The sequence below is a fragment of the Ruditapes philippinarum genome, unplaced genomic scaffold, assembly GCF_026571515.1.
Source record: "Ruditapes philippinarum isolate M1 unplaced genomic scaffold, ASM2657151v2 ctg2851_1_1_1_1, whole genome shotgun sequence".
Classification (NCBI taxonomy): domain Eukaryota; kingdom Metazoa; phylum Mollusca; class Bivalvia; order Venerida; family Veneridae; genus Ruditapes; species Ruditapes philippinarum.
The window spans coordinates 107,195-123,810 of record NW_026860083.1 but is presented as its reverse complement, the minus strand read 5'-3'; the positions used below and the strand labels follow the sequence as shown (position 1 = coordinate 123,810).

Below are 16,616 nucleotides of genomic sequence, written 5' to 3'. Positions count from 1 at the left end.
GTGTTGCACAATTATTTAGTAAAATACGATTCTCTAAATAACAGAATATAAAATTAATTTGAGAGAGTCATCTGTTCTTTCACTTGGATACATTGACATGTGGTCGGGTATTATATTTCGTCAATAGTTAGATGTCGTATTTTGTACTTAAAATACATATACTTTCTTAATAAGTGAGTGTTAGACAAACTTTGATTAGATATAAGACAATGTAAAATATACTTACAGAATGGCGAACTCTGGACACCTGATGGAACATGTGACATATGCCAATGTGTCGACGGTAAAGCCTCTTGCAGACCTAATATGGAAATCCCAGAATGCGCAGTAAGTCACGTTATTTGTCAAGTCTTCGTCTTAAACTTATGTTAATCTTGATTATCGACCGCCAAGATATGACCAAAATATGTTACATGACAATTACCTCTTTGTTATTAACTTTCACAAAGAGCGCCAATTCTATTCATGTGCCGAAAACATTTTACTTGCATCTGGAAGGTTAATTTTTACACCATGTGGTGCAAATTATTAGAATATTAGAGGCTTATTCGTTCATGAAGGCTGAAATGTCTTTATATGATAGGAGTGGTGCAGTAGTCGTATTTAACCCAACAAAGCGAAATAAAATTAATCATTAAAAGTGTACATTCATACTTTCTTTACTGTTATAATATTATTTCCAAAACTACTATTATCTTAATGTTCAGATTAAATCAACAGCGTACTTTAATGATTATTGTTTCTTCTTAAAGCCTGATGAGGAGGTAACGTATGAAGATGGACCTTGCTGCCCGAAATGTACGATAAAGAAGCCCACATGCCAGCTACATAACAAGACTGAGACGCTGAACTATGGCGGTAACTGTGTCACAGAAATGGAGATTACATACCAATATTGTGGAGGATCTTGTGGCGAAAGTACCGCTGTTCCAACATTGATGACGTCAGCTTCAGATAATGATGGAATAGTGAGTGTACCCTGTTTTTACGTTATTCTCGTGTTGGTAAAAAATCGTTTTATTACTTAAATGTTGAGTTGATTCTGATCATATGTTTGTTATCATATCTTAACTGATTTTATCTAAAGAATGGATGAGGGAGGTCTTTTGATTAAACTATAGAATGGATGAGGGAGGTCTTTTGATTAAACTATAGAATGGATGAGGGAGGTCTATCATAAATTGTCAACAAACAATTTCATTCTGATACTTATAGTCTACTTCTTGTCTTCTGGTTGAGCAGATGTTTTTTCCTATGTCGGAGAGAGCAAACGGGGTACTAAATAACGTTAGTTCTAATTAGGATAGGACAAAACATGTACTTTGATATGTGTAGTTTAAAATTACAATGACACACTTTAGATACAATCTGGAAAAGGGAAAATGTTCCATTAGCAATGGAAAAAATACCTCTATCCAGACACCGGCGTTTGAAAATTTAAATAATCTACAATTCAATTAACATCGTCTAGGAACTTCTGTCTAGAAAATCATGCTAAGCTGAAATGTTCATGATTACTGTATTTCTGTTGCAGGTGGGCAATTGTAAATGTTGTCAAGGTATACCGGCTGGAACACGGGACGTAACTTTGAAATGTGATAATAACGGTTTGAAAGAAGACATGGTGTTATACCTTCCATTACTATCCGGTTGCCAATGTAACACGTGCAGTAAGTGGTATTTTATAAGTTACATTCAACGCAGCATGTTACCAGATTCAAGCTGATCTCTTTCTTAAACTGAATACATTGTTATTTAAAAGGTGTTGTTTTTTGTCTAAAAATGTTGTCATAAGGAAGTTTACACTTGACAGTACCGTCCATTAATAGGCTCAATCAAACCGAGCCTGCAACAATATCAATTTTTGCCGTGTTGGAATTTCTTTAGGGATGGTTATTTTCTCTATTTCAACAAAGTTTGAGACCGTGTTCAATTTTCCAGGTGCAGCAATATTAATAATATCTCGCTGAAATAACAGTTTTGTGCAAATATTCTGTAAAAGTGCACCATAACATGTAACTATTGAACTGAGATATAAAAGAAAATCGTTGAAATATGTATTTCTTTTTCAGGTCCCTAAAGATCAACCTTTAATGACATTTATCAAACACGATTTTGCCAACTACATGGACAATGAATTTGATTTGTAGATAGTAGCTTTAGATGGGGAGTCTACCCACTATATTATCCTTCTGTCTGTTTTCTTAACACTTGTAATAAAGAAAGTAACTGTGATAATAAAGCGCTTTGCAACGCCTTGGAAAATGGACACTCTTCGGAACTGACTTGCATACCATTTTGTGATTCAATTTCATCTGCGATGACGACCATAGCGTGTTTTAATTTTTGATTGTTCTAATGTTTTGTTTTTCAATTGATTTAAAAAGTGCACTTTGTTCTTTGTTATGGCATGGTTTTGCAATGAAGCAGCTAACTTTTCTTGTTTGTTAACTTTGTGTTATTGTTATAGTGAAATTTATAAGACCGTGATATTGATTTATAACTAGATTTCAAAATTATTTACTGTTTTCTGTTTACTGGTGTTTCTTTTCTTGTTATTTGTTGCCTGTTATGATTATTATTATATGTAATGTTAAATTTGTTGACGCCGACCGGATCTGTTAAAAGGATATCGACATTAATCATGTATATATTATTATATTACGTAGAATTAGATGCATCCCAGAAAAAAATAAAAGTAAAAAAGAGGAGAATTGCGAGGTTGGAGATGATGATAAATAAAAACTTAAACAATAAAATATTGTTGTTTTTCATTTATTTGAAATACAACATTGTTCATATAGAGATTTCAATACAAATGTGCAAATGTCCAATGAATTGGAATCATACACGTTTAAAGGTAAAAGAAATCCAGTTACCTTTGCAATGCAAATGAAATAAAATAAAAGAAGAATAATTCGATGGCTTGGTACGAAATATCTATATCTCATTCTTTTAATCTCAAACAAGTTACAACCATTTTGTACCAAACCATCTATTAAAATTTACATGCGTTATCCTTACATATTTATTCTCAAAATAATCAGTATTAAAAAAGTATTGCAAGTAAAAAAATCGAACCCGTTTGGTCGTGTATCAACATATACAATGTAGCATTCGGTATCTTCATTTAATATTTGAGTAACTTGACTTTTTGAAAATTAAACAGTAAATTACTTATGATTTCAAGTGGATTGGTGTACGATGGGTACACTTCTGCAATAAGTATTTAAAATATTGATAAAAAAGTGATTCGTTTTAGTGTTACAAATCTCCTTAGTGAACCAATTGACTTTTAGAAAAAGAAATTATTTTCTTTTGTCTAAGAGTTAAAAATGTATGCTGCCATTCGCAAACAGAAGAATAATATTGGAATGATTGACAACTTTAATGACGGAAGCTTACTTATGATCAATATCAAACTAAAATTGACATCAGTTGTGAACAGTTGCACCATCGATGGTGTTAACAACAACTTGAAATTAAGTACTGAATACTAGAAACTACACACATAATGTAAATTATGAAGTTCTATATTCATATTGTTTGTAAAAATAAAAATCTTAGGTAAATGAATAATTTTCAAAATCATTTTTAAACGCATTTCATTATTTTGGAATGTTTGTGTAACGTTAAAGGGTACGTTTTAAGATTGAAGTGATAACGTTTTTATATGGTTTTATATTCAAAGCGATAATTTATACCTAATTTAAATTGGACTCGGAGATTTATTTAAAATTATTCCCTTTTTTAGCCAGTATAACATTTTGATCAAAATAAATTGAAAATGAATGCGTGCAGTGAAATTAGAAAAAAAAATGTTTGAGATTATTTTTAACAAATTAATTTGAAATAATAGAGTTAATTATGGCCAGTTTACATGTCGGCCATATAAACAGCGCCATGATTCTCTACTCACTATTGTTTGTCTATTCCCTGAATAAATCGATACGTTGGTTTTCCAAGGGTTAAAACTACAAACCGCATCGTTTTTTTTTTAATTTTGAAAGCTCGCCATTGATTGGTTGTTTGAAAGACGACGAGAAGGTGACTACCTATGGATGGATGCCAGATCCTTATGCGTAGTGTTATTTAGGAGCTGATTTTCATCAGATTGCAGGTTATCTATCAATTCAACCCATGTCGAAAATAACAAACTGATAACACTTTTTGAACCCTTTATCCATTGTAATAAATTATATGTTTACTAAATGATAAGACCTACACACATATTTGTGACTGATACACTTGGTAAGTTCACTGACAAAAACAATCATATGATAATGGTTAAAATACATTAAGGTTATTTCACTGACTGGTAAGTTAATAGGCATGTTCATTAGGAAAGTCGTATGCAAAGTTGATATTCGTTTTAAGATTTATAGTACTGATAGTTTTAAGATTTTATACGCTCGTAGATTTATGTACTTGGATTTTGGTATTTACTTATTTAAGCAATATTTCTTCCGGTTTGATAAAGGTTTGCTTAACAAACGTTATAAATATTCAATGTGGAATTAATTATAAACAACAAATACAAAGAAATTGTACCCAAAAGTAATAAATATCATACAGAAAAAAAAAGATTAATAAAAATAAAAAAGGAAAAAAAAAGAAATAAGATCTGAATTAAGTAATCAATAAAGAATATCAGTGAAAAACATTTTAATAAAGGGAAGATTATCTAGCGCGTTTTATCTTAAATGCACATTATGCCTCAGAAATCCATATTTTTTTTAATTCTTTAGAAATGTCAAACATGTGTTTAAAATGTGTAATAATGGGTTCAGAGCATGTAAAATTAAGCGCTGAATGTGCGGTTATGTGTCATAAAGGAAGCAAAATATAAACAAAGTAGTATTTTGACTTCCATACAAAATACTTATTTACTATAATTATACCAATTGCTTATATAGCAACATAAGCAAATGTTAGTTTGTTCATCTATATGGCACATGAGTAATGTTTCAAAAATAATGTTTTTTGAGACTAAAATGACAGCATATGTGAGGCATAATGGGCATTTAAACCATCTTCAACATTAATATGTGTTAGTATTAGACCACTCTCTTAATAAGCTCGTTACTTTCCTTCAACGTTCATGGGAAACAGTCACTTTTTGAAATCCGTATAACATTTTTTCTTAAATCTCAGTCCAAAAAAAAAAATGAACCGCGTCACGACAAAACCAACATAATGGGTTTGCGACCAGCATGGATCCAGACCAGCCTGCGCGTCCGCGCAGTCTGATCAGGATCCATGCTTTCCGCTATCAGTTTCTCTACTTGTATAAGGGTTTGTAAGCGAACAGCATGGATCCTGATCAGACTGCGCGGATGCGCAGGCTGATCTGGATCCATTCTGGTCGCAAACCCATTATGTTGGTTTTGTCGTGACGCGGCTCAAATAATATAATGGTTCGTATATGCTACTCTCTATAAATGACTAACCCTATAGACAAATTTATAAATGATTTTCATAGCTGCCTTGGTAAATACAAACTACTTGCGTTAGTGAGTAAAATCTCTTAAATATTTCCGAATTTGATCAACTTACTTAAGTAGAAATTAATATTCTTCCTGATTATATCCTTCAAAATTGTTTACCATTTATAAAACAATCTTCCTCGTTTGTTTAAACTTTACAATGTAGAAAATCTACATATCGACCGCAACATGAGTATTTCATTGTATAATGTTTAACATAAAAATTCACCAACTAAATCATTTCAATAACATAACTGTATGTATCTGACTAAAGTAAACTATCTGCTAAAAGATAATTAGATATCTCAGCAACAAAATATAAGTAACATATAACTAAGCCGCAAGTAAGGTGTATAATAAATAAGCGACAAAATAACACAATAAACTGATACGTGTTCTAACACAGTATACTGCAAATTGTAATAATGTAATATCTGGCTTGACAGTTTCATCAGAAATCCATATTTTTGTAATTCTTTAGAAATGTCATACTTATAAAAATGTTTAATAATGGATTCAGAGTATATTAGAAGTTTAACAACTAAAGAAAAGTTGCGCTAAATGTGCAGTAATTTGTTGAAAATGTAGTGAAATGCAATTTAATACTTATTCACTATAATTATATCAATTGCTAACAAAGCAAAAGAAGTAAAAGATAGTTCATTGACGTGGCAAACGAGTATTTCTCTTTGAAGACTGTAACAAGATACCACAAAAATAACAAGTTTTTGAGAGATAAAATGATAGCATTTCTAAGGCCTAATGGGCCTGAAAACATAATAACATGCATAAACACGAGTATACGCCTCAAACATATCCGAGTTTGGTACACGAAAAACTTCTGTCTATAAACGATAAAAACACATAAACTATATTCCATTTAATGTTCATATGTGTCTAGAGTTAATATCAACCTCCGCAATTTTCCGATTTTTTTACAATCTGTCCTGATTAACATTCAATATGAAGAAATTGAAATAAAATTAATCAAAATAAATAAGTATTTCAAACATTTGAATAAATAACTAACAAATAAATAATGAATAAATACAAAAAGAAAATATCATCAACAACAGATCCACCAGTCTCTCGACTATAACACGTAGTTTGAAAAGTAAAATTCGTAAAAAGAGACGGTTTTCATGTGCTTTCTGTATCTGCATCTTAGCCGACACTTAACCTGACCTGAACGCAAAAAACAAAAAACAAAAACAAACAATCTCAAAAAAGACTTTGTTCTGCAAAGGCTACCATTCTAAGTTCATGTCGGACTTACTCCAGACATATTTTCCTCCCCTCTTGAAGAACATTTTCTCATCAAAACCACTGAACTTAAGAGCATTGTTAACTCCAACATCCAACAACGATCTCGAAGGTTCCTTGGCCCCGCGTGTACAGTCCAGAAATCGCATCTGTGAAATATAAGCAGTAAAATATCGATAAAAAACGTAATTAATTAAAAAGAAATGAAACTAATTTATTACCATATTACTGTGATTATAACTCTGTACAAGGAGAAAATACGGATCACGAATTGAAAGACTGGACTCTGATATTTGTATATTCGCTGCGTTGTAACACCGCACTTTGGGGTCAAACGCACTTTGGGGTTCGACCCCAAAGTGCGTTAAACTTTGCACCGCACTTTGGGGTCCAACGCACTTTGGGGTCAAAATCGAGAAATTGACCCCAAAGTGCGTTAATATGCTACATATCAACGCACTTTGGGTTCAAGAGGTCTAAAGGTGTCATCTGAGTTCTGCTTAAATACTGAGTACTGACTTATTTTCTATCTGCGACATTGGAATATTTGAGGTGGGGTTCAAGATGGCGGTCAATACTTTATGATGCTTAAGTGATAAAAGTTTCATGAATTTTACCACTTGGAATATCTAAAAATTGTGTTCATATAACAAAATTACGGTGGCATAAAAGTGACATTTGCATTTTTTTTGTTTTTAGTTTTTCTATACATATTTTATTTTTGTTTTTAATACATATTTTAGCCAATCGAAACAGCCTATAGTTGAGTATAAAACTAGCACAGTGGTTTGGTCACATTTCGGCCTATTTTTGGAATCGGCCCAGTCGTTTTCGGCCAGGCAAGTCCGGTTTCGGCCGACCCTTTTCGACCCATTTTAAATATTATATGTATTTTATATAATTATTATTTTTATTATTATATACTATTATATTAGTGACTATTTGGAAAGGGCTGTTGAATGGTGATCAGTTATTATTCCATGAATATGCACCACTCAACCCCACCCCCTGAGAATTGAGAATTATGAATTCTTTAGCACATCCAGATAATATGCAGAACTTATATGCCAGGTGTGCCGGCTCAAGGTCGGGGTCACACCTACAGGTCAAAGGATAAATACTTGGGTTTCATATCCGCTCCTTATCTCCGAAACCCCATGAAGGATTTTAAGGCACCTTGTGACAAATGTTAACCACATCGAGACCATATGCAGAACCTTTCTTTGGGTTACCGCGGATACTATAAATATATACTAAAAAGTGTTGTTATTTTTTGATACCTCCAAAAATGAAAATGTTGGTATTTGCAAATGCGAAGTGTTTGAAAATGGTGTTTTACAAATGGTGTAATTATCCAAACCTCTGCAAATGGCGTCATGTAAAAATATGTACGAAAAAACAAAAACAAAATATGTACAATAAAAACTAATATAAAATATGTATGCAAACTAAAAAAGAATATGTATGCAAATCTTAAATAACATATGTATGCAAACTACAAAAGAATATGTATGCAAAACTAAAAAAAAGTATGTATTCAAAACTAAAAAAATATGTGCGACAAACAAACAAAAAATACAATGTATGTACGAAAAACAAAAAAGAAGTATGAAAAAAAATACGAATGTCACTTTTATGCCAACATTCAAAATACTCTAGTACAGAAATTGTGTATTCCTAGAATTAAAAGATGCTGCGAAAAATATCCCGTTCTGTCGGCCATTTACTTGATAACTTTGCGATGAAATAAAATGCAGTTAATATATTTTTCCAAAGAACTATAAATATACTCTATTGCAATGTTCTGGTGAAACATCAAGTTTTTTGATCGGACTATAAATAGTGATTTTTACAAATACATTATTAAGCTTATCAACAAACTTTTTTTATGGGGAATCTTATATACTTCTTTAGAAAGAGCAAACATTGATTTTAAAATGTTAAAATAATGGTATCAGAGAAATGTAAGATGCTTGTTACCTGAATAAAGTAGCGATAAATGTGAAATTATTTGTCATAAAACAAGTCAAAACACTGTAGTATTTGACTTTCATATAAATTCACTATAACTGTACTCATCATTGCCGAAAAGCAACAGATGAAAAAGATGGTTCAGGTAATTGGCCAATGTGTATTTTTTGGATAATATAGAAGAACATCAAAATTAAGAAAAACAAATAAAAGCATAATGGGCCTTTAAAACGTCATTTTTAACCCTCGGGGGGGGGGGGGATCGATACCCCACAATCCCCTCTATACCCCCAGTGAGAATTTTACATTATTCTGAAGCTCCGATTATTTAAATAGTTAATATTTTTAGTACTGCCTGTACGGCCTACTACGTAAAACCGCATTTACACCTAGTCAAGTTTCTTATATGTCACATTTAGCTAAATAAATGGCTCTTTCAACATATTATCAGGCACATTTTTTACTGAAATGTCTTACTAAGATTTCCCAGAATTTATACCTTTGTCTATGCTAAGACTATCATATTTCTATAAAATGTGTAAATAAAAAACGGGAAAATAATGCATTAAGCTAAAAACAATGGAGTTAATGAAAGGTATACATTCTTTTAAAATAAATGGACAATTTCACTTACTTATCCAGACCATTTAAATCCCTATTGATTCTACTATAATTCAGGGCACATGTTTGTGTCTATTTAATACCTTGATTTTTTGTTTACCATTGGCTTTGACTACAATATATTATTTAAGATATAATGAACATTAATTTTCTATGACCCCAAAGTGCGGTCGTTTGCCTGATGTTAAAAAATGCATATGTACCTGTTTAACGCACTTTGGGGTCGAAATTGGACCCCAAAGTGCGTAACGCACCCTGGGGTCGGACCCCAAAGTACGTAACGCACTTTGGGGTTGGACCCCAAAGTGCGTTTGACCCCAAAGTGCGGTGTTACACTGCGTTATTGTTCTGATTACGTAATTTATAGGGTCTCCGTGACTTGTATACATCCAGTTATACGAGCGTACTAACAACCGAGGAAAATTAAATCTTTTTTTCCGGCTAAAATAGACTGTTTTCAATGCCATTGAAATACACTTTCCTAGTACATGTAATATGCAGCGCAGGTCTCAATTATATGGAAATGCACTTAAAGTGGGCGCCGTTTGCAGGTGATTCTTGGTGCTAAGATTTTAAATGGCTGTGGTTAATTATTTTCTAAATGGGTATTTTTTCTCTTCACAAATTCTTCAATGTTTTGTCTGAAGCAAGTAAGATGTTTATGTTAGTTGCAACTGGTTTGAAAATCGCATTCAAACACATCAATTATCAAAATGGTATACATTATTCTATAAATCATTCCGATGGACTTCAGGTGCCCCTTGTGAATTATTTCAGACACCACCGGCCGTAATTTAGCTACCGACTTAACTAAGATGAATCCAATTTATCACGTGTTTTAACACTTAATTTTTTTTTTCATACACGCAAATTAAATTTCAAAGAATCTATTCAATACACTTATACTTACATATTCATCCAAGATCAAGTACGAGTTCTGCATCTAGGGATAGAAAAATAAATATAATTTTAATAGTTTAAACCACTATTTTTTTTATTGTTTATAATTAATCAAAGAAAAAGAAAAACAATGCAAATAAGAAAGTTACCGTTTCAAAAACGGGACTGTATATAAAGTTATAAATAGAACATCTATTGTAATGATTTATAACCAAATGTTTACATTTGTTTTCAAGGGCTGATTCAAAAGCGATAAAATATCTTTGTATAAAAGGGAATATATAATACTTCGGTGTACTTGTCTCATAATTACACTTAACAATATAATATTCTTATACTCAATACCACGTGAAGTATCAAGTCGATTCATTTTTCAAAAACAGTCAATTAAATGTCAAAAGTACTTAACCTTTTGTTATCAGGCCAAAATAAAAGTTTAGTCATAAAAAAACCCATATCTGAATTTTAGGAATTTGGCCCACTTTCATTTCTTTTGGTATTTTAAAGACTTTATTGAAGAGAGGTCTACGTGTCTCCACGACGGTGGGCGTTTCGTTTTTCATTTTTTTGTGATTGTTAAAATAAGTACAAAAGAATAACACCTATCCTCTATTGTTGTCTTCTACCATATTGTTTCGTAAGGTTTTAAGTAAGATCGAAAATGAACTGATCATGTGGCGACGTTCCAGTATTATCGGTAGAGGGACTTCAAGTGCTCCTCCGTATATAATTTTAGGCATAAGCGGGCACCTTGGAACCTTCGATTCTTCTTTATGCAAGGTGGATGAAAGAATAAAAAGAATCCCTGGCAGAATTGGAAGCCAAGAAAGAAGGTCAAACGCTGCATTTGTATCAATACAAAAGAGGTGTGTTTTATTCATTTTCACTTTTTTCCTATTTTGCGACTTGTTATTTTGGGCGTTTTAGATTACTTACTTTTTCCTGTCCACCAAAAAGGTTTTGGTCATTTTAATAAAAATTAGTCTATTTATCGAAATACAAACATTTTATGTTTTTGATATATGTTGCACTTTTCCAATCCCACTATTGAATAAAATGATGTCATTTATACTTTATGGAATTAAGTTACCTTTTGGTTAGACTCAGGGACAAGGCACCGAACGGATTTGTGAATTTCAAGAAACTTGTCAAAGTCTTCATTACTAATAACAAAAGTTTCTGCATTTCTAAGAGCGTCCTGACCCGCATTTTCTCCGTCAATCAATAAGCACTGAAATACCTGTAACAGATCACTTAGTCAATAAAAGACGTTTACCATGTTATATAAGGAACTGTACACAAATTATTTTAAAATCACAAGCCCGAAATGACAATAATTTCTACTTTGTTAATAAATTATTGTTACGTACTTCTCTTACTTTCTTTAATCGCAAATCGCAAGAACAAAAGACAGTTTTGAAATATATATATATACATTGAAATGATAAGTTACAACACATATAATTATATATTCAATTATGTAATGCAATATATGTTATTTTGAGATTATAGCAAAGTAAACGTGTAATTGTTAGAAAAAGCAAAGTAAACGTGTAATTGTCAAATTTAGAAAAGTAAATGTGTTGTTGCTAGATAAGTCAAAGTTAACGCGTTATCAATGAAGGGACCAAAGAAAAATTATGAATGCAAGAAAGGTTAAAGAAATGATATATAGGATAATGGACATGCTTGTAAGCCACGAGTAGAAGCCATTGTTTGTAATCAAAAATCTTCCGTTAGCTAACTGAATCTCTTCCTCATATGACGAAGTCACCTGAAGGATTCGAATCCAAAGTGGTCAAGGACAAATATTTCGGCCACAGCTGCTTCAAAAGAAAGTAAGTGAACGAGTACCTTCCATCGGCATGGATCAAGTTCTTTTATTGAATCCGTCATGTCTTCGTTTTTGTTGTACGTGTTCACGACAGTGTTTAATTTGAAGGCTACCTAAAATACAGTTTAAATATGTCTGAATCACATGATTGTCGATATAAATACAAATGTAGTGAACTAAAACGGTTGATGTCAAATAACAAACATAGTCGGAAATATTCATACTGAGTGAGAAAACACGCGCATAACAACAACCGTAAGCACAAAAAGAGGAAGTGCAATGTAACCAATATTTAACTTACTAAATTCCAATATTGGTTTGACAAAATCAAGTATATAATCTTTACTTATTTTGTAAAGACATGCTGAGATGTTTTCAAAAATATATTTAAGTTTTCCCTATTCACAAACACTTCAGTTATGGATTTTGACGAATTTTCTCAACCAAATGTACGCGTTTAAAACATAAAAAATCCAATCCCATGCATACACTTGTTTACAAATACAAAGCAATTATTAATTAGGGTATCTGTCATGAGCTGGTTTTAAACAAGTATATTTAAACCTGTTAATAGACACAAGATAAAAATCGAGAAAAAAATTGCGTATTTCAGTACATTTAAATATGGTTTTAATTTTTTTAAAAGGGTATATAATAGCTGAAATATAATTAAATCATGATTGACAAAAATGTAATTTGTTCTGTTTTAAAGGTCAGAACTCGGTGTAGATGGGGCCAAAGTCATTGTTTGTCTGTTTTATGTACATTTGAGCCGCGTCACGACAAAACCAACATAATGCGTTTGCGACCAGCATGGATCCAGACCAGCCTGCGCATCCGCGCAGTCTGATCAGGATTCATGCTGTCCGCTTTACAAACCCTATTACAAGTAGAGAAACTGATAGCGAACAGCATGGATCCTGATCAGACTGCGCGGATGCGGCTCATTTTAACACATTGTTGTTCATATCTCGGCGATCGGTACACCTAGCCGCCGAACAGAAATTACCAGTTTCTATGGAAGTGATCGGCTTCTTAAACCTCATGATTTCTGGATCAGTAGTACCAAACAAATGACCATAAAATAGAGAAAAAAAAATCCCTAAAGAAAGCCCAACACGGTAAAATTGAAAATGTTGCAGGCTCGGTTTGACTGAGCCCATGACTCAATATAAGCATAAGACTCAATATCCATAGTCAGTTGCTCCGGAGAAATTTCACATCTCCTGATTATGGACCCGGCTACCTCGGATAACAAACCAAATTCTCTGTCAATTGTGCTGAGAATATTTGACATGCTTCTATGAATAAAGACTAACCTTATATTCCAAACACAGGCGGCGAACTCTGAGTAGACTGTTTAAATGGTTTTTCTGGCCATGTTGTCTACCGATCTTTTCGTTGGTGTCAAGGTCAAAGCTGTCACATGACACCGCAAGAATATCTAGATACTGCCCTGTAAAAGAGGATCACTTGATGACGTAATTGTCTAATGTGACACAGTAAAGTAAGAAAATCAATTTCTAATCACTGATCTCTTAAAAAGGAATAAATGAATACGATCAATATAAAAAACGAGTGCATTTCGCAACAAGTATTTTATCTTTGGATTAACCTATAGCTCTTCAGCGCTTCTTATGTAAAATTCTTCCAAGTATAATTTCCAATAACCGTAAATTATACCATACCCAGACTATGGTATAATTTTCAGTTTTGAAGATCGAAGGAGTAAGTGTTTCTGGGCGGAGCTATAGGTTAAAACAGATACACCATTGGTGCGTTGACGATTTCTGGGTTTGCGTAAATTATACCATAATCACGTGACCTTTCTTATGCAACCTCACTCGACTTCGTCTCGTGAGGTTAAGGCATAAGAAAGGTCACGTGATTATGGTATAATTTACGCAAACCCAGAAATCGTCAACGCAGCAATGGTATATCTATTACATATCGATAGAGATAATTATTTGAACGAATAGTATTAATTAATTTGTTCATAACTATTTTTCACAGGCATTCGACCTATTTACCTTGTCAATAATGATAAAATTATCGCATTATAATCTTCCGTTGAACTTCAAGGACATATGTACTACATAGCACCGCTAACCTTAGATAGTAAACGGAGCACTGATTGTATTTTTGTTCTTGATTATTTTACGACGACTTTATCATTATTATAAAGTGCCTGTGGTATATATTTTGCAACTCTTCTAACGAATATTTGTACAGGCTGTAATTCAGATAAACCTGTCAAGGGTAACGACACCAGTATACAATATGTAGGAAAAGGAACATTATTTCATTATACGTCATGTCTATGTTTTTTTTGTGTTTTTTTTTTCAAATTTAAATAACATGTTTACAAACAGAAGTTTTACATAATAGAGTGATAACGAAAAAGAAGCCTTATAGAATCCTATATTCTTATTCTTTTTTTCATTTTGGCAAATTATATATGGCTTGACAGAAATAGGTTATGGTTTAAAATATATTTATAAACTAGGCGAGGAAATAAACAATCTAATAATATATTTATAAACTAGGCGAGGGAATAAACAATCTAATAATAGATATCATAGATCACATCTACAGTGAAAACTGTTTTGCGCCGATAATTTAAGAGTTAATAGTTAAAGGAAAGTCAACAGCAAAATAAAAGGAAGGAAAAGCATCACAAAACTATTATAAATAATAGACACAAACGTACTTTCACATTAAGTTAACTACAGAAGCCACTTTTTACTTATATTCACCTCGTTAGTATTTTCAAACAGAGTTATAGTTCCAATTTGTTATTTTTAGCTAATTCAAATGACAAAGAACGACAACTATCAAAAAATTACTTTATAGATTAAATGAGAATTATACACGAAGACGCCTGTTAGACACATATATAATGATTTTTACCGTATTTCTTAAACCAGTCTTCCTTGACCAGACTCCCGTTGCTTACAATGGACACACTTGGTAACTGCAAGGTCTCTTTACAGTATCTAACCATCTCACCGACCACAGTACCTCGCTTGACAATAAATGGTTCACCACCAGAAAAGTTGATCTTTTCCATTCCTGATTGTTATTTCCGAAAGAACGTATAATTGTAAAATTGCAAAAATATCAAAACCACATGTGCTAGTATTAAAAGTAATACAATACAATTATACTTTTAACAATAATTTAGAAAATATTCTACTTTTAATTAATTTACTTCATAATAATAATTATTATAATAATATAAAGATCAATACGGCCTCTCAAAAGTAATGCATTGGTGTGAAACGTGTTTTATATCAGTGAAAAAAAATTATAAAAACGAAGAATATATACAACATAGGTAGGTAGATTTCCATAAAACAATTCACATAAAAATTGCAAAAGAATAATAAATTGTTTGTTTCAATATTTACCCGCTTCCTTAAGCATCTGTAGTCCCCTTTTCGCTGTGTCAAGTGGGAGCACGAATGAGTTTTTCGCTGTATGGAAACAAAACCCGCATTTGTAGTTGCATTTACGCGTAAAGTGAAAATTCACGCTTAATGGGACAACTTTGTCTTTTTCCGGGATGACTGTCGGTGTTCCTACCGATAGGGCCGGAGAAGGCGAGGTTGCTATAGAAACACTGTCCGTAGTTATTGTTCCATTTAAATATCTACCCGGCGCTCCATTGTGCATATGAAACGTTTTGTTTAGCGAGAGGAAAACCGTAGTTAATTTAAAAATAAAAATTACTCCAAGAAAGATAATGCCGATACAGGCAACAAAGTTATTTATCCCTAGATCTAGTTCAATACTCATTTTTTTTCCTTACGATTTATCTTGTAAAAGAAGTATAAACTCTTTGGCAAGAAAATTTCACAAATTTCCGAAAACATTGGTATTTTTCAATGACATAGTTACTTCAAATTTCCGAAAATATATAAGCGTTATATGAAAATAAATCAGTCACGCTGACCTACTTTCGGTTTGATCTATAGTTTATTAATGAACTGTTTTCCGAAAAAAAAAAGTAAACAAAAATCAGTAACACAAGAACATCTACTTTTGAACTTAATTGAATAAATAAATGTATCCGATATCAATAAAGTCGCACAAAATATTTGTTACATAATAACTGATGCATAATGGTTATCCCCAATGCATAACGTCTTTTGATACTACTAACTATATGACAAGAAATACCGCAGATGTTAACGATTTTACATTGTTATAATGATAGAGTTTTACGTTACATATATCTGCACTGCACATATCAACTAAACTATCATCTAGGAAGATAAAAATAATGTGCGTGTTTACTCCATGTTAAAGTACTGCAGATTTTATAGATTTGTTGAGACTATATGGCCTAACATTTATTTATTATCAAAACCAATTCATTTTTCAATTAGATTCATACAGTAACATAATGTTCAAATTTGATTTATGTAAATACTGATATATGCTATAAAACATATTGTAAATAAAGCTAATTTAAAATGTACACGATATAGATAAACGCACTACGAATAGCTTCATTAAAAGTGCATGTAAAGATTTAT

General features: G+C 32.1%; 2 protein-coding genes across 2 annotated transcripts in view; one reads left to right on the top strand and one right to left on the bottom strand.

Moving 5' to 3' along the window:
* Positions 1-2,759, top strand: part of LOC132758790 (serine-rich adhesin for platelets-like) — a 56,277-nt gene extending 53,518 nt beyond the window's left edge. The window contains 4 exon segments of the mRNA XM_060750487.1: positions 229-327; positions 753-968; positions 1,535-1,670; positions 2,073-2,759. Of these exon segments, the coding sequence (XP_060606470.1) occupies positions 229-327; positions 753-968; positions 1,535-1,670; positions 2,073-2,080 (459 nt within the window). The 3' untranslated portion in view covers positions 2,081-2,759.
* On the bottom strand, positions 2,760-16,289 carry LOC132758786 (S-adenosylmethionine-dependent nucleotide dehydratase RSAD2-like). The gene is made up of 7 exons (XM_060750483.1): positions 15,486-16,289; positions 14,986-15,147; positions 13,395-13,531; positions 12,096-12,188; positions 11,332-11,481; positions 10,252-10,284; positions 2,760-6,898 (listed from the first exon to the last, which is right to left on the bottom strand). The coding sequence occupies exons 1-7, from the start codon at positions 15,871-15,873 to the stop codon at positions 6,734-6,736; spliced, it is 1,128 nt and encodes a 375-aa protein (XP_060606466.1). The 5' UTR covers positions 15,874-16,289; the 3' UTR covers positions 2,760-6,733.
* Between the last annotated feature and the right edge of the window lie 327 nt (positions 16,290-16,616).

Bases quoted from the DNA above. Each gene is read 5' to 3' on its own strand.
- LOC132758786 (XM_060750483.1), bottom strand. From the start codon at position 15,873: ATGAGTATTGAACTAGATCTAGGGATAAATAACTTTGTTGCCTGTATC. The intron at 15,148-15,485 runs GTAAATATTGAA...AATAACAATCAG, and splicing joins ACAGATGCTTAAGGAAGCGG to GAATGGAAAAGATCAACTTT. The intron at 11,482-12,095 runs GTACTCGTTCAC...GATCTGTTACAG, and splicing joins TTGATCCATGCCGATGGAAG to GTATTTCAGTGCTTATTGAT.